This window comes from Macrosteles quadrilineatus, unplaced genomic scaffold (genome assembly GCF_028750875.1).
Source record: "Macrosteles quadrilineatus isolate MER2022 unplaced genomic scaffold, UCM_ALF_1.0 Scaffold_6__1_contigs__length_79288215, whole genome shotgun sequence".
NCBI lineage: Eukaryota > Metazoa > Arthropoda > Insecta > Hemiptera > Cicadellidae > Macrosteles > Macrosteles quadrilineatus.
The window spans coordinates 24,431,066-24,450,011 of NW_026542599.1; the positions used below are offsets into that span (position 1 = coordinate 24,431,066).

General features: G+C 35.8%; 1 protein-coding gene across 1 annotated transcript in view; it reads right to left on the reverse strand.

Moving 5' to 3' along the window:
- LOC128997396 (uncharacterized protein DDB_G0287625-like) overlaps window positions 1-18,946 on the reverse strand; it is a 167,495-nt gene that overhangs the window by 107,446 nt on the left and 41,103 nt on the right. Inside the window, exon 4 of the mRNA XM_054423033.1 lies at window positions 17,228-18,043. Within this exon, the coding sequence (XP_054279008.1) occupies window positions 17,228-18,043 (816 nt within the window). The remainder of the gene's footprint in view (window positions 1-17,227; window positions 18,044-18,946) is intronic.

Here is an 18,946-nt window from a genome sequence, read left to right on the forward strand (position 1 = left end):
AGGGACGGAATTGAAAAGTTTATCTTATTAGGAAGAGAGGTTGAAAACTTGGCGGGAATGATATTTGTCATCTCCAGGGTCTTAAAGTAACGGAACAAAGTCCATGATAATAAACAAAGTGGGCTAAGAACAGCCTGGTATCTTTTTGAACTTTTTAAATCTGAGAGGTAGTTTTGAATTTCTAATTTGAAATTGAATTTTATTTTAGCTATGACTGGAAAAGTCGAGATTGGTTTGTTTTTAGATAATTAGTGTGTAGGAAATCGATCGTGTACTATCCAATAATTTGTAAAATATATGACAGAGTAATTATGGAATAAGTTTATGGGGATTGGAATTATAATAGAAACAAAGGCTTGGAATGAAAACGTGTGAGTCTTCTTAAGTAGTGGGCTATGGAAAAGTGAACTCGACTACTTTAAAGCTACAGTAAAATTATAAAAAGGTACACACATAGCAAATAACATTTGTACATAGGTTAACTGTATGGGAGGGCCATGACGTCTGGAGTTTGCTTAAATAAAGAGGCTCTATCATTTCAATTTCATATGTATTGCTATATATAGAAGCTATTTATACATTAAACGTGCAAGCATTTTATTGTTATGAACCAATCAAATGAGAGTATAAAATCGAATTGATTTTTATGGTTAGCCACAAAAATAAATAAACATATTGTAGTGAACATCTAGCACTGTTTAATTTTTACGTGAATAGAAATGTGTGATAATAAATTAAATAATGCGTGCAAGATGTTGTTGTAAATGAAAGATATTTCTTCGCAAAGTTATCCAAAAGGCAACAAGCTATTGATGACTTGTCCAATTTTGAAATAAACATTTTACCATCCTATAAATGAGTGCAATCTCTCAAAGTTGTACAAACATTGTAATACTAGTTGTTTATGCGGTAGCTTTTAGTTCAAAGGCTTTTAAAAATAGAATAGTTGATTGTGAGACATTCAAATGGATGATTAATGTTCCTCTCCCAACCAATAGCACTGAATAGAACGCCAAGACGCACAAATGACACAATAGCAACAATTATTACAACCAGTTTCACAAGAGCCTCATACGAACGCGACCGCAACGCCACCCTTCAGAACATCCCAGGGACTTTTTCAGTTGATATTGTAATTATGTGATTGAACTTGCTGTACGTTGGTTGGCCTTATTGTGTATCATTGTGCTGTCATCCAACATTGACGTGCTGTCATCCCCTCTCTCCATGCTGTTGACAGCAACCCCTCAACCCTTACATAACAGAACAGGGGAGGTCCGTACTCTAGCTGAATGTACACGGTCAATTGAACTGGTTTTTGCATCTTGTCCTAGTGGGAGGTTGGGAATGGAGATTGGAAATTGTTAAAGGAAAAATTATATTCATGCTGACAACCATTATGATAATTTTTTTGAAAATGTTTAAATGCTGACTTCAGGGTGTGTTATCAAATGTTTATAGCAAGTATGGTTGGAAAAAACTTACTGTAGAAGTATGGTAACAAATTAGGTAATTTTTTATTCATGTCAAAAAGGAATTCAAGGGGATGTAATTTGCATTTTAAAATCTGAGGTTTTTTTTATATTTATATCGGTTGTCCGTACACGTTCAAGCGATTTGATCAATTATATATTTGCTTTGGTTGAAAATATTCTCAAATTATCTACTACGTACTGTATAAGGAATCTTCAATAGGAAATATTAGTCAGAATGCTTACTTCATCCCTTGACCACTTGTAGTTATTTCTGCAATTTTTAGATTCAAAGTACAAAGCTATAAAAGTTACAAAGTTATAAAGCTACTAACTATGAATTTGTAGTTTAATGCTTTTGAATGTAGATGAAACACAGTCATAAACCTACCTTAACTCCTTAAGTTACAATTTCAAATCACAAACAGTATTTACGATTCCAAAAAATACGAAATTAAACAAAACACCATATTATAATCATAATACTGTAATGAACAAATGCTCCATTTATTTTTATAATAATAAATTTGCCTCAGAATTGCAGATGAATGTATTTTTTGAAAATCTATGTAATTTTAGTAACTCTGTTTTTTTTAATTATTATTATTATACCAAAACCAACCTAACTAACCTAGCCTATTAAAGCTTTACCTAACCTACCCCAACGAATATCAACCCTTTCCGAAAATTACTCATCCTATACTCAATGACAGCATCGAATCATCGTGAATTTAAAACTCACGAAAACAAAACGAAAAGGGACGCCACAACAATATTAATTACCAAAATAATTCGATTCCCAAAACCGCACTAAAACAGAAAAGTAATTAGCTACAAATATAAAAAAATAACGAGGAACAAGAGGTAATCTGCAATCAAAAGTTGAGCCCCATAACGTGGAGTTATGACCTATAAATTGTAAACAGAGTGGCGCACGAACTATGAACGTTGAGCGCTGAACGCTGAATGAACATTCCGAGCGTCAGCACTCGTCAACTTCAGATCAGTTATATTTTATTGCGTCAGCCCCGCTGATTTATGATAGCTCACTTCCGGTTTTATTACTGATTAATTACCTCGCTTCCTACGCCCGGGCGGTAAACGTTTTGATTAGTTATGGGGTTTATGGTTTTATGGTTTTGCTGCGAATGATGGCGATAATGGGAAACTATGTTGGAGCGAGTTGATTAAATGGTTAATAGACTTCGCCTACTGACTTAGGGATTTAATTAAATTGATTGTTGCAAGTGCCGACTATAATGTTACATCTTGAAAATATAATTAAATATATTTGGGTTTTTCAAATTTAGAGTTACGTTGAATTTTAATTTTTTTCACTTGCATGAGGTATTTCAACGGTTAGGTTTTTCAATGGTTATAACTAGTCGCAGTTTGGTAGATGTATATTACTTGTCATATTCCGGAATAATTCAACACACTACTACAGAAATAATTATTCCTATTGTCAGAAATCACTAAACAAATTAACCCGGAAAACCCTCAATACTTACAAATTATCTCTTCAACGCATCGATCAAAAATGCTCCAATTACAATCGCATACAATCATTTATCCAAAAAATCCTAGAACTTCTTTTTGGTACAGTCTACAGTGACAAGAGATTCCCATTATCATAAACCACTCTGATGGAACCATCAATAGTTTAGAATTAAATCAATTAAATCGTTTATTGCACCAAATTAACAAAAATACATTTTCTTTAGCCAAATCCATATATGACCACTAATTCTAATATTTACAATTGCAGATTGGAGCTTTCAAAACATTAGGAACTCTTGGACGCTATAACAGGATCATCTAAGTGGATCGATCAAATCGCTCCATTTCACTCTCGGGTACAGTACTTTGGTATTACAGTATACCAATCACACCTAAATCGGTTACCCTTATGTTAGGTAAGGATATCTTCAGGTTATCTTATCCTAACCTAACCTTACCTGGTGTGGTAACATAATCCAATTTAGGTGTGGTCGGTATAGGCTAATACCAAAGTATCCCAATCTCGTTCAAAAGTTTATCCACAGATACCAAGAGTTTCTTGAGCACAAAGTTATCGAAACCGTTCCTCATTTCCAGAAAGCATTTCTCCAGTGAGAGTGGTTGCACAACGCAGACCGTGAGACGCACGGCGCAGCTGTCAGTTGACGGACGTAGCGCAGGCGCAGTGGCCGCACTTTACATAATGTCCGACAGAACACGGCATTTCCATCTCAGATCGTGACCGGCCACGATTCTCGCTTTTTCGATTAGAGAAGATTTGTTCGAGATCTCCACGACTTCCGTCTCTCCACCTGACGAATTCGGGAATCGCGGTTTTCACCCGAGAATGGTCGGCCGATTTTGGTTTGGTTTCACACCAAGACATACGTGTACAAAGTAAGAAATTTACTACAAAAAAGAAAATAGTTCCTTAGTTGAATGAAGGTGAAATGCTAAATAAGTTTAAAAATCCCGATTCGATGGTATCAGGCAATAATATACTTTTATTGTCGTACTTTTATGTGTACTAAGAACGTGTACGTTTATAAGTTGTCTCAAGCTATGGTTATTTATAGCGTTAAATAGTTCTGCAAACTTTTATACGGCGTACTTTTATACTTTTCCCCTAGTATACAATAAGAACTAAGTTATCCTGTTGAAACACGTTATAAATTTTTGATCAGCGCAGTAAACTAGAGTGATTTTGAAATATTAGTAAAATAATATTACTTTAGTAACGTTAATTTTTTTGCAACATTGCGTGATAAATTGTCATTGCTAAGTTTTGCTACAGAATCCCAGGTACAACGTAAAAACATCACACAATATACTTCAAGTCTCAAATGAGCTAATGTGTTCGACACAAACTCTTGGCGGTTTTTATCAGAGCCGAGCTCATTATATATTTACGCCTTGGAGATCTTTCTTCCCTGTTATCCCTCGGCGGTCGGTAGCGGGTCTAATCTCATAAGGAACCCCACCAGATCTGACGTATGATTCGCCAATGGATCACTAGACCCGGTCAACCGGTTCGTTCACAGCTTGATTGAGTGATGTACGTTCCGGTGATGAAATTAAGGAGAGGATATTAATGCCTGGGAAGGGTCGCTACGCTCGGCTTGATGTGCATTCACGGTGTTTTAAATTCGGACAAGAGACGGCAAGCAACGGTCGCCGGGTTACAAAATGTTTCCAAACTGTAAACTCCAGTGGGAAAGCAAACGTCGGAGAACGTTATGGAGGTAGTTTAGAGGTATAGATGGATGACGGAGTTGGATTTTAAACATGTAGTATACATAATGTAAGCATACTGAACATGCAATTCCAATTTCGGTAAGGTAGCCTATTTTTTATCAATCGGTAGGGGAGGGGTTGAATTCGAAACATCTACGGCTAGAACGTAGTAATTGAGAATTTTGTGAGGAGATACAAATCCGGGTATTATATTTAGAATATAGGTGAGGTAGTTTTAAAGAATTCGTGAAGTTGAGTTGAAAATATTTAGGAAGTGTTAATTTTGAAATCATGAATAAACTCCGTGTGCTCTGAAGATTATAAGTTAGTTTTGGTCATAAGGGAGGTGTAGGGGTTATATTATTTGAAGGTTGTAGGACAGAGGGTACCTGGGTAATACTATTATAGGTTGATTGTAAAATATTTGAGCGAAGGTGGTCAGGGTATTTTACAAATTATAGGCCTACTTTGTATCATAAATGGGCCACTCATTCATATCTAATATCTTTAGGCTACGCATATTTGTAGATAGTTTTATACTTCATGGTAAACCTTCTCCAATAAAGGTCCAAAAAAATTACGAATATTTCAAATATATATTGAACTATATTTAAATATTCTTTAAACCATGTTGAAGTCGAATTCAAAACAGTTTTGCCTTCAAATGAGTCGCAGGTCAATGAAACGCAACAAAGGAAAACTACAACGCACCTATTTAGGATAGTTAGTCATTGGTAACTGGCCATTCTCTTGCACACAGAGCGGCCCATCGTCGCCATTATGCAAATCAAAATTGCTCCGTGCAGATTTGGGACTTTTCCGCTTTCTTGGTGAACAAACATCTGCCATGAGTCACACCTGACTCAGAACTGCCAAATTAACAACACGGAAATGACCTGACCATGTCATGACTTCAGCAGTATTAGATTGGACGATACACAGTATATTACGTGACCAATTCACTTGTTGGATTTCAAATTGGTGAAAAATGTCAAGTGAAGACAGTCTTTCATTGATAGAGTTTTGCAAAACATTTTGGAAAATCACGTTTCTCTTACCAATAATAAATAACAGTAATTAGTCATGGATAGAAAAAGTGCCATGGAACAAGATTCCATTACACAAACACGTTTTTTGGTAAGGTTTGAATTAAAGCAAATATTTATATTTATAATCATGTTTTTTTTTATGTTATACGTGTTGTTAAAACGTCTTTGACCGTTGTTTTGTTCATGTTGTATGTTGTTCCGTGACAATTTCTCTATATGACGTGTTTTACTGTGATGTTTTGTTAATGTCACGTGTTGTATTGTTACATTTCGTCAATGTGACGTGTTTTACTGTGACGTTTTGTTAATTTTACGTGTTTTACTGTGACATTTCGTCATTATGATGTGTTTTACTGTGACATTTATTCAATGTGACGTGTTAAACTGTGTCATTTTGTATATGTGACGTCTTGTACTGTAACATTTTATCAATGTGACGTGTTTTACTGTGACGTTTATCAATGTGACGTGTTAAACTGTGTCATTTTGTATATGTGACGTCTTGTACTGTAACATTTTATCAATGTGACGTGTTTTACTGTGACGTTTATCAATGTGACGTGTTAAACTGTGTCATTTTGTATGTGACGTGTTGTACCTGGACATTTATCAATGTGGCGTGTTATACTGTGTCTTCTCGTCATTGTGACGTGTTGTACTGTGACAATTTATCAATGTGACGTGTTGTACTGTGACAATTTATCAATGTGACGTGTTTTACTGTGACATTTTGTCGATATAATAAGTTATACTGTGACATTTTGTTAACTTATCGTGTTGTACTGTGACATTTCGTCATTGTGACGTGTTAAAATGTGTCATTTTGATAGTTTTACGTGTTTTATCTGCCCTATATCCCACACCGCGCACCTGACACGGCTGTGTAACACTCCAGTGACAATTCCAGGTCGTGCGTGAGTCGGTCTGTGGTTGCACGCATAATCACAATGTCCCGCAGAGCGCCGCTGTTCGTGTTTTTCGAAAATCCCTCTAACGAACCTTCCCCCGTCCCGGATAAATAAGTGATTACGGGCGCCGCGGCTGCCCCGGGGGGCGTAATAGGACCTCTCCAGGATTTGGGGATTTCAAGCTCGTGTTTTTGCATTAAGGCTCCTAGACCGATTTACTCTCGGGGAGGGGTTTTTAATACACTGCCATGGTAAGTAATATAGAATGCAAAACTAATTAAACTTACGCGTTATCAATGTGTTTAGATTTTATCACCCAATTACTCAATTTCAAAATTTGCAATTTATGGGTGTGTAGTTGATAAAATATGATTTATTTGAGCACTTGTAGGAGCAAGTTAGTAAACCAAATTTAATTAATAAATAAGATAGTGTTTTGTTACTTACAATATGTTTCATGACAGCTCACACCGGGAATGGATCTTTCTGACTAAGTATTACTTATTGTACTGGTAAAAAATATATAAAACAACAAAATGGTAGTATTTAAGCTTAACCTTTGTAGTCACGTGAATTGAAATAAAAGTATCATTCAATGGTATCACATGTTGTGGGAGAAATGACCTAATCTATCCTATTAACCAATTATTATACTAATTTGTCTATTGCAAAACCGTTGTTACTTACAAAAATACTTTGATAAATGCCATGAAATATATACGAAATTATTAATAAATTATAAGTGCAGTACTTCAAAAGCATAATATACAATATTTGCCCCAAATCGCTCATAATTATCGACTGAAATTCCTCTCAATATCTGCATTTCTTGAAATACTGAGAAAAGATTTTCAGTCCCGCAAAGGATCTACCACGAAGACATGTATAGAAATGTCTTTGAAGTGTTAAACCCCGGACAACAATACCTTTAGGGACAAAAAGGAATAATGTGAGTTCTAGGAACCCTTTATATTAGCAGGCTAAAGTAACTTTGGGACCGTGCATTGAATCTTTTGTGTTGTGGACATGAAAGAAGCATTCGCAAACCGCATAAATGATGTAAAATTCAAATATAATGTAAAATTAGTGGCTTTTATGTTTTTAGCCCAGACTAACCTTGTTAGCATTGAATTGTCTTTGTTGGTCAATACTTCATTTTATTTTTGGATATAGTTATTTGTGTAAGTAGTGAGCGAAGGCACCTTGCACTCGCGTTACACATTATATTTTTCCTGCAGCTACTATAAAACATATAAATTAATTAGTGTTTCAAACACTATCCAACACGTTTTTAGGTTAAGTTAAATATGGTTAAATCCAAGCGTTGAACGAAATGGGAAACACTGCACCAGCTGATCGTAGTCCGTAGTCGTAGTATAATTAAGTGTTACTAACTCACTTTTAAGCTTACTTATATTACTTTCCTAATAAAACACTGTTTTATGTTGTTTTGGTTGGAATACTGGAAGACGATAAAAAAAAGTGCGGAAAAGGATTGCGGTAAGAGTAAGTAAATGCAGCAATTAGCTACTTTGCGTGCTATAATTAGTGCAAGGAAGCCCACTTTGTCAGGTAACTGAAGGAAAAATTAATTGTTAACCAGTTTTATTCCGTAGTGTTTCGTTGAATTGCTTTAAAAGATTTTAAATTGTTATTGCTCATCAGTATTTGATTGGAGTGATTTGAATACAGTAGACAGTAAACTGGCCAAAATCTTACAAGTGACGTATTACATACAACAATTTTAGCTGGTAAAGATTTAACGCCTCTGGAAAAGTGTTAGAATAACACATCTCAACAAGCACACATTTTTGTTTACAGACGTCAGACGAAAGAATTATAAAGATTCTCAATCTTGAATACGTGTTTTTAACAATGCTTAAAATACTTAAACGACTTTTCCTTACAAACAATTCTGAATGCGGAATAAATATTTCACAGCGAGAAAATTACTGGAGAATGAATGTAGAGGAAACACGTCAGAGACAGAGTGACTGTAACAGCGTGTGCGAGTTAATGCTGGAGCAATCACATAACTCGGTGAATATTGCGAGAATCTAACGTTTTAACTCACGGGAGTTACTACGTCTTCCACACACACGCTTGTCAACGCGATGAATGTCTCCGCGTTGAATCTAATGAAATTCCTTAATGAGAGTAACGATACGAAATAACTCCTCGACGTTATTTGGGTGTTAAGGTAAATAGAGTGTAATTTCACAAGATGTATTTTTGTTTAGTGATCATCGGTGGATAAACGCATTGTTGAACTGGCGAAAATGTCGGACGCGTGCAGCAAACCATCTTCAATTCCCGTCTATAGCTTGGACCAAAGATGAGTATGTACTGCGGAGTAGTATCAGATGCAAAGAATACAAATCGTAGTCCAGAACAAAGAGTGAGGGTGTGTGGCTATAAAAATAGTAGGAACAGAGTGGAAATGTGGAAATGTAGTAGGAATAGAGTTCGCACATGTACAAATCTTGAGATTTCGTTAAGATTTTGTGTTAAGGATTGAAAGAGAAGAAGTAAAATTGTAATGATTCGAACTTCAACTAATCAGCTGTTCAGGCCAATTCAATTGTTGATTGGTGCAATTAGTGTTTGGTACAATGTTTTGTTGCAACACTGTCAGTGGCAATGAGAGGTTATAAGCGAAAACATAACCTCTCCTAGAAGTTATGAGTAGTGATTTTTAGTAATAAAAACATGGCCGTAGGTAAAGGAGTGTACGCAACTCGTTGAAGTTTTTAAGGCAATCGCCTTCTATAAATTAATATTTATTTTTAGTTTTTCCGTAACTATTAGACATACAACTTCACTACAATATATCAAGTTATTTTTTTTTTTTCTTTAATTCTACAAAATAGTTTGGAAAGAAACTGTGAAATTTTATATTTTGAGGTGCAATAGGGGGAAATCACAATAATTGTGATTTCCCCCTTAATATTGTTATTCCAATTCCCAATTATTGTTATTCCTTAGTGGTTGTAGTGTAATGCAGCGGTTGTATGAAAACACCACTTCCCATAAAAGCCCATTCCCATCGTGCTGGTTCGCAAACTCATTCGGATAAACGTATGTTTTGGCAACTGTGGATATCAAAGCGAAAAAGTAACGTGGTCCTGCGTCTAGGTCCTATCATGAGACCTCAGGAAAATATTCAGTAGTTAGTCAAGTATCTTAGATAAATACTTATATATTAGGGGAATAGGGGTGAAGCTGAGTTCTTAGTGTGGTAAAGCTGGATATTCTGTTCACCCAGTAATCATATCACAAAGAAAAGTCATTGACTGCTTGATAGTTTAAAGCTGAACAAAGCTGTCTTTTCACATTGGACTAAAATAGATTGTCCTGGCTTAAAACTAGCTCAAGTCAATAACAAAACAATCTAAACCCATCCTTTACCATTCAATGCCTTAACTCATCCCCACTTTGAACCCTTAGTAGATGACGTAAAAAATCCAATCTTACAAAAATACAATATTGATCATGTGCTAAAATAAATAAATTGTCTTACACGAATCAGAAATAATCACTGAAACACCGAATGAAACAATTACATTTTTGAAATTGATTTAAATAAAATCGATACACATCTTCGGATAATCGCATCATTACCGACCGGATCGTGCGAGTCGCAATTTGCACGTGCAATATTGCACGACACTCCTGAGCAAAGTGCAATGTTAATGTTAATGCCATGCATGCATCGCAGCAATTTATGTCACAAGTTTAGCTACAATGTTAATTAAACCAGTTTACTAGCGTGGTAATGGTAGTTTACGACGAGTGAAAATGTCGACTCTTTCGTTATTACCTTAGTTAATAAGTTGAATGCTTTTAGTTGGAGTTGTATTGGTAGATAATGTGAGACTTTTTAATAATCTAGGGCGTTTTAGGTGAGCTATTACACTCTAAAGTTATTTTAATTTTCACTGGGCGAATAAACTGGTAAGCATTTCTAGATATGTGTGCGAAATTATAAATACTTCGATCTGGTACATCAGTGCGTCGGTAGCGAAATACTAAATTCATAGCGATGTCGTGTCGTGTGTTTCAAAGCCACTACTTAAATGTTTCATTATTGTTTGGCAAAATTCCTGGACAAGCAAATGCAAAGTTAAAAGATGCTACTGACCTAGGAACAACCATGCTCTTGTACCGTGGTGGAATTAAAGCCAATATCTGAGGGAGTTTGATGCAAAGTTTCTTCTACCAAATCTAAAAAAGATCTGGACCTGAATATTCCCTTTTAGTTCTACATCTCTCCAAACCATCGATTGATTAACTATAGAAATCAAGTCAGCAGCCTCACTATGTTTATCGTGGAAACGCACTGGACCAAACAAGTTGAAACTATGCACATTTCACCATCGGATATTTGTCTTGTAAACTTTCTATTTTACTAAACCTGTACCTCTTCTTTAACTAACTAATAATTTATTGCAGGAAACGACGAAATATATTGGAGTTTTAAAGAGTAAACCATTGACATTCTTAGGTTTTCAAAGAATTTTTGAAATTGTTAAAATATTAATTTCAATTTCCACTTTCCTAAAATAACATGTTTTAATGGGTCTCAAAGTATCTTCAATATTAAAACTAGTTTTTTGAAAGGGAAAAGGACGGTATTTTAAAAGACTTTGAACTAGAATTCCCGCTAACTGGTCCTGTAAAAGGTTTGCTTTTAAAGTTTGAATATTTAACGCTCCGGTTTTGAACCGTCTGACCCCAATTACCCCCCGAGAGACTTCAAGAAGAGATGTCAAAGATACCTTTATGTTTGACCAAGGTGTTGTGTGGATTCTATCTTATCTATGTATCTGAAGGATTTATAACACCTTTCACATTATATTTGGATGGTTTATGTATTCTACTCGCATTATTTATATATTTATATTTTTTAAATATCTACAAGTATTTACAGTACAAGATATACTGCACTAAAATAAAATTTTTCTTTTCCATATACAGAGTAAGAGTTTCCTCTTGTGTTCGCCGTTTCCAAGGCACACCAAAAATATTCCACTGCACAATCTATCACGTTTCGTTCTATAGTTTTTGCGAGATTTAAAGATTATCATTCATGATCATTTTATTGAGAAAGGGAGACATGAATGAAAGATGGATGTGGAATTGAGTGACACCTTTTCTACAGTAGCTTTGTTACCGGCAAATACCAGCTGTTTCCTTAGCCAGGATCATTTATCAAAAGCTCGATAGGATAGCCGGGTCCAGGCTCAAAGCATCAAAAAGTCAATAGCTTTTTCATGAACACCGCTGTTAATTACGGGCCAACGAACTGATCAACTATAACCGATTATCCAGTACCCAGCTATATATTTAAAACTGTAATTTTTAAACAATAATATTTAAAACAATATTTTTTACCATTAAAAAAGCCACTGTATTCTAGTAGCAGTAAACAAACTTCAATTGGAGGTCATAAATTTTGTTGTTATGCAAAATTTTGGTTTTTAAGCAAACCTGGTAGGGTGATTTCAATCAGATAAGAGTGTCACTCCTGACGCAATGCTCGGCCCCCAGGGCCCGGGGGATGAAAGACCTCGCACTGCAAAAGCAAACCCTTAATGTTTGCCTCATTGAAACTTCCCATTTGTATACGGGGGCTGGTCGGGTAAAAAGCGTACCATTGTGGCCAACATCTGCTCCCCTCTAACTGCATGCTACGTCATCACTCCGGGGGTATTTGCATGATGTTTCCCCCCTCCCCCTGCCACCCGTGGTGCATATTGCAACGCCTGCAACGCTTGGGAGGTGCAACGGTGTAAACTAACGTTACATGAGAAACATAATCTATTGGTTAGTTATAAGATAACCTGGGTAGCTAAGTTATGGTACTCGCCTCAGTAAGCAAAAGGTAGCAGATTCGATCCTGGAAAAAATTCAGTAACTGTTTGATGGTTCGAAACTGACCCTACTGACCTCATAATTTATGGTTCCAGTTGATCAGAGCCAGTAGTCGTCATCTAATTTACTCAACACTGATATTTTCACCAAGGTACCCTGATGTGCCACTGTTGTAAAAATATAATCTGATCCAATTAGGTCTAATGAATTAACTGTTCTTTAGAATGACTATAGTTCCCAAAATACTGGGAGAGTCTCCAAACATACGGCTATTTATGTTTAGCACGGTATCTGTATGGGTCCACACATTTCCTTGTAAAGAACGAGAAAATGGAACTAGTAAAAAAGATGGTGCACAAATCACAGGCTAAAAATGTGTTATTGATGTATCAGAAACTACGACATATGAATAACTCTAAAAAGGGGACTTTGCCTAAAACCATTCCAATCATAAAGATGAAGCCTTGTTTGTACATGGCCGTAATTTTTAATAAAGTTATATACTTTAAAATGCCAGGTTGAAAATCGGTGTAAGAAGAAACGACAATAGTTATTCATTATCGACAGAATCTCTGTCGTTAAGGTAAATTATTATCTTCCATATATTATTTCTGTATTTCTGTGTAAATCAAAGTTTTCCAAAGTTTTTCTCCCATGCGGAAAAGGTTAATAATTCATTACCTTCAAACAGTCTGCAGAATTTAAATGAATAAATTTATAATTTTCTTCAGTGGAAACAAAACTAAATCAATGGAGGAATATTAAAATTCGGAGAATTCCTGATAACCACTGTGGAAGAGAAGGAAACATTTCTGGGTCTGTGATTATTTAGTAAATGCTTCGTGTTGTTTCCTTTATTGCCACAAATTATAGCCGCGTATTTTATCAGATCTGTTCTAACAATACCAGTAGCACAGATCTTCCGTTTTTTTTTTTAATTCACTAAACAAATGAATTGATTACCTAACGAAGAAGTTGTAGTATGAATGGGCACGTGTCTATTAGCACGTATAGCATCTTATCTTTACGAAATTTGGTAAAATTGTACGTTTATTTGAACAAGTTCGCTCAGGATGATCGGACTATGGAAACAGTGTTTTAGGTTTAAATCTATGAAACGAAACTTTATAGTCAATGACAGTTTCACTTCACTAGTTTCAACAACTGTTTGCTAACAATATTGGAAAAATGTTCCATGAAGCCCTAAAGTTCTGCAATGTTTGCGCTGAAGCAGCGAAAGTAAAAGCGTTTTACGATCTCGCCAGGAGCAACGGTTTTATAGGCGTTCAAGGCCTTAAAGGCAATGATAAAGACAATAAATTCCATGTAACAGTGTTAGTCTTCTCAGACTCACCAATATAATCAATACAGTTTATGTCACCGAACTGCTTATCACACCAGTTTGTTCCTTCGTTAATTTTATCGTTTAATCACTTGTTTTCAACGCCATTGGATAATTGTTACGTTCTTATGAAGCTACTGTAGAAACCCTTTGGTTAAAATATATTAGATCATGGAGTTTTATGTAAAGTCTCCTTTGGTCAAATTGGTGTGCGAGTTTTGCTTTAGTATGGGGTGACTGCACTCCGAAGGGTGTTTTTGGCTTCCCCTTCCCCTAAACAGTTTTTTTTGCATAGTTTGCTTTTATATTTGCCATGTGTTTGTTTTGGTACGTGTTTTCTTTTGCTGTGTGCTTATTTTTTATGCTACATATACATAGTTTACGTAAAATAAATATTTTAATTTCTTTAAGTTATTTTCCAGTGAAACCCAGGAAGTACATGTTTAGCATTTGCAACTTTTCATAGTTGTTTTAGCATTGTAATAGTACATATAGATTTTTCTGTTTTTTTTTTTTTTTATTATTGTTGGACCCTGGTCGTCTCAGACTTGTGCACAATAATTCGGAAAATTTAGTTTTGCATTGCATTAACTCATAGGAAATCGTTTGGTTTTGCCTTTTATCGACTCGTAGAAGCACTTCTATAATGTTTCTGAGGCACCTAATGATTTACTCTAGCAATTATGGTAGTATACACAGATCACTCAAGATAAGGTTAAACATCCTTTTGATTAATTCAGAGATCGAGGGGATTATGCATAATGAGAACCCAACAAATATGTTTGGAAGGAACCTCATATTTTATACATTATCTTATCTCGACATTCCCAAGTGGCTACTTGTTTTATTTACCAAATGACAGTTCCATGTCGTGCACGAGTCATGCGCACAAGTAGTCCCTGATAACAGCTGATTGGGCGATACGAGGCAGGTGGTTTGCGCAGGTGCAGACGACCTAACCTCAAAATTAAAGAGCATCTGCTTCCTACTCACCGGCCAACGAACTTGAGCTTTCCATTAGCAGGTTTGTAACCTTGATTGTGGATTTTCCTTGTACATGGCCAGGAGATAAGATACGTCGAGAATAGGAAATAAACATTTTGAGCAAGAGGAAACAGTTAATCAATAACGTATTGTAGCCAACAGTTAACCTTTCAACCTTTTTCTCTACAATATATTATTTATAGAATAGTAGAAATACTACTGACTGTTCAAATGAACGATTGTTCAACCGGTATGCGTTCTTTACACATAATAATGACGTCAATTGGTTGTTGGCTGTGGGTTGATTGCTTGTTGGTTGTTGGGCTGTTGGTTGTCTGGCTGACGGTTGTTTGGCTGTTGGATGTCCAGGGCCGAACTTACCTAGGGGCGGACGGGGCGAGCGCCCGGGGCCCCCGGGCCTAGGAGGGCCCCGAAGGGGCCCCTTGCACAGTAGTTTTTATTAATATCTTCGAAAATTAATCAGACACTTACCGAATGATCTTCTTTTTTAACAGCTTTATTGTCGTTATCTTATATTTAAGGTTATTGTTAGATGAACTTTAAGGTATTACTAGGACCAAAATTCTTGACTCTAAGGGACTTTTCCTCAGGGTTGCACTGGGCCCCGCGCTTAGACCCAGTTTACACGAGCATAGCTGCTAGGCTGTGACGGACCAGTTTGAGCTTCAATGAAGCCGTTCACACAAACCTACGGCCGTGGTGATCAAGTTGAAGGGGGCCCCTTCGCTTGGGGCAAAAAATACAATAAATAATATGAAAACTCTTGTCCTAACGTAGAACGTAACTTGTACAATTGTGTTGGGGTTAAATGGAGATTCAATTGAGATCTAATACTTTTGAAAAATAAAAACATTGTTTGAAAAATCTGTTTTATTAGATGTTATTCTTTTACCTTTAAGTATATGCCATTCACGATTTTAAGGGGCAGAAGTATTATATTACTCATTCAATTAAAAGGTTTTATAAAATAGTAATTAAGTTATACGTCGAAATTCGGATCTTCAATTTAGTCGATCAAAATCAAAATCAAAGAGTCAAAATCATACAGCGCCAGTAGGATAAAAAATCTATATAGACATTTTATGACAACTAGGGTCGTCTGATGTTAACAAAAATTACATTATTTGGGAGCGGGCGAGCGTTGTCGACTGTAATCGTAAAAAAGCGCTCAACAAGCAGCTGCAACAATTAATGATAATGAGCTGATAAGGGATCCTGTCTAGTCTTGTATGTCTCACGCACGCGCATACACATACATACAATGCCTTATCGCCAATCCAAAACAATTTAAATCACTCCCAGTGTGTTTTTGGTTGACATTATCATACATTTGTGTTGTATTTTATTATTAATTCTGCAAACACTACAAAGAACAAATTAATGTTGTATTGAATGTTATGTTTGTGTTGTATTAATTTATATTGAATACATTTAAACATCTTTCAGTTCACTCATATAAATGGTTAGCTTGTGATTGGTTATTAGACTTGTATTGTAACATTTTACTCGTCAAGAAAAAAACTCAAACTCGTAAAAGTTCTTAATGGTACTTTTCATGCTAGGACTTTTAACATATTATACAAACGAGAATTCCATGCCAAAACCACTATGAAAATAAACATAAGTCATAGTTTATGATTTTATAGTTTTAGTGCAGCCAAGAAATGTAGGAAAAGCAGGAGGTTTTAATTGCCATGCCAACGTGACCAACGTATCAGAGTAGGAAGTGACATTTATTTATAGGGAAAATAACTATGTTCTAAACTTTATAATGATTAATCTATAAAAAGTAAACTTTAAAATTGTTTTGACTTGTATCTTATAAACTTAGTACAGTAAAAGGTTTGTTAGTAAAATTATAGTAAGTTATAAAATATATTAAAGCTTTAAAAGTTTATGCATTATCTCTGACTTACATCACGTGTTTAAATATAACTTATTCCATTAATTAATGTTAGTTATTTTTCATTTGAGTTTTCATTCAAGCACCAAATAGAATGTGTATTACAGTAAATAAATTAAATTAAACCTTTTACAAGTACGTGTTATTTTATTTTTATTTTATCTATAGTTTTCATTATTTGTTGCAAAGGATATTACATTTTAATGTATTGCAAAAAATGTGTAAGGTACCTGCTAGGTATATTACAATTTTATAAATACAATAATTACAACAAGAACAAATCATAAAATAACACCGTACATTGTAGCTATTTTCAGACTTAAAATATTACATACAATTAGTTTATGCAAAATACAGCATTCCAACAGGTTTACATATTAATTCACCTTGAAATTAGCTATTTGAAATTAGTGTGCATGTAAATGCGTTACATTGTGTACCGTATATGTTCTCGTATAATCATACTGGGGGCCCCATCGGGAAATTCGCCCGGGGCCTCTGAAGTCCTAAGTCCGGCCCTGTGGATGTCTGGCTGTTGCTGTTGGTAGTTTGGGTGGTGGTTGTTAGTTGTAGGCTGTTGGTTGTTTGGCTGTTGGTTGTCTGGCTGACGGTTGTTTGGCTGTTGGTTGTTTGACCGTTTGGCTGTTTGTTTGTTGGTTTTTGGATGTTGGTTGTTCGGCTGTTGGTTGTTCGGCTGTTGGTTGTTTGGCTGTTGGTTGTTTGGCCGTTTAGCTGTTTGTTTGTTGGTTGTTGGATGTTGGTTGTTCGGCTGTTGGTTGTCTGGCTGTTGGCTGTCTGGCTGACGGTTGTTTGGCTGTTGGTTGTTTGACCGTTTAGCTGTTTGTTTGTTGGTTTTTGGATGTTGGTTGTTCGGCTGTTGGTTGTTTGGCTGTTGGTTGTTTGGCTGTTGGTTGTTTGACCGTTTGGCTGTTTGTTTGTTGGTTTTTGGATGTTGTTTGTTCGGCTGTTGGTTGTTCGGCTGACGGTTGTTTGGCTGTTGGTTGTTTGACCGTTTGGCTGTTTGTTTGTTTGTTTTTGGATGTTGGTTGTTCGGCTGTTGGTTGTTCGGCTGACGGTTGTTTGGCTGTTGGTTGTTTGACCGTCTAGCTGTTTGTTTGTTGGTTTTTGGATGTTGGTTGTTCGGCTGTTGGTTGTCTGGCTGACGGTTGTTTGCCTGTTGGTTGTTTGACCGTTTGGCTGTTTGTTTGTTGGTTGTTGGATGTTGGTTGTTCGGCTGTTGGTTGTCTGGCTGTTGGCTGTTTGGCGAGGCCCGCAGACGTCAACATTAAACTGTCTGAAGATAATTGGATGAAGAACACTAGACCCACATACATGTGGCAGTCGTTATCCCGGTAAAAAACTGATACGAATTTGCGTCATCATTTTTTTGGCAGGTGAAATTGGTTCGTTGACCTTTTAAATCGTTCGCGAAAGTGTTTTTATATAGACACACGATGTTATGGATGTTTCCTACCATACTAAAGCATATTAAGCAGGAACGTAACTGCAGTAGTTTCCACAGAGAAGAATAAATTGAAGTAATTAAATACTCGAAACAAAATTAAATAAGTAAGGTACACCAAATATCTGTTATTTGCCAAAGCAATAGAAGTTATCAATCACAATTCTTATTATATTATAATACAATTGTGTAATACGAAGTTACTAAGATAGTAAGAGGTTTTAGTTTACTAATAAACTTATTTCAACTTCTAAAGGTACAACAGCACACTTTCTTGGATGTATGTAATGAGGACAGATTTTTAAAATCTGGTAGATATCATCTAGGGGACAAAGTTTTATACCGTAATACGAATACAAACACCACCTAATTTAGCAAATGTTTAACTAGACGTTTTAGTTTACTACATTCAAAATTGGTTTACAAGACCATCCACATATTGAATCGTCCTAGTAAAAAATCCAAAATCTTGCTTTAGGCTTTTTCTAGGAGGGAAATGATCTGAGGGGAAGGATTTTGTCAAAATTCTCAGTTAAGCCCATATCAGTCAAAATTGACAAGCTGATCCTTAACTCCCGGGGGACCGGGGGGGGGAGGGGGGGTTGTGTCGTAAGCTGTATCGAACACTCTATTTATTCTACTCGACATCTTACATTTATCCTCAGTATTTGTAGAAGTATAGCAATTTGTCCTTAAG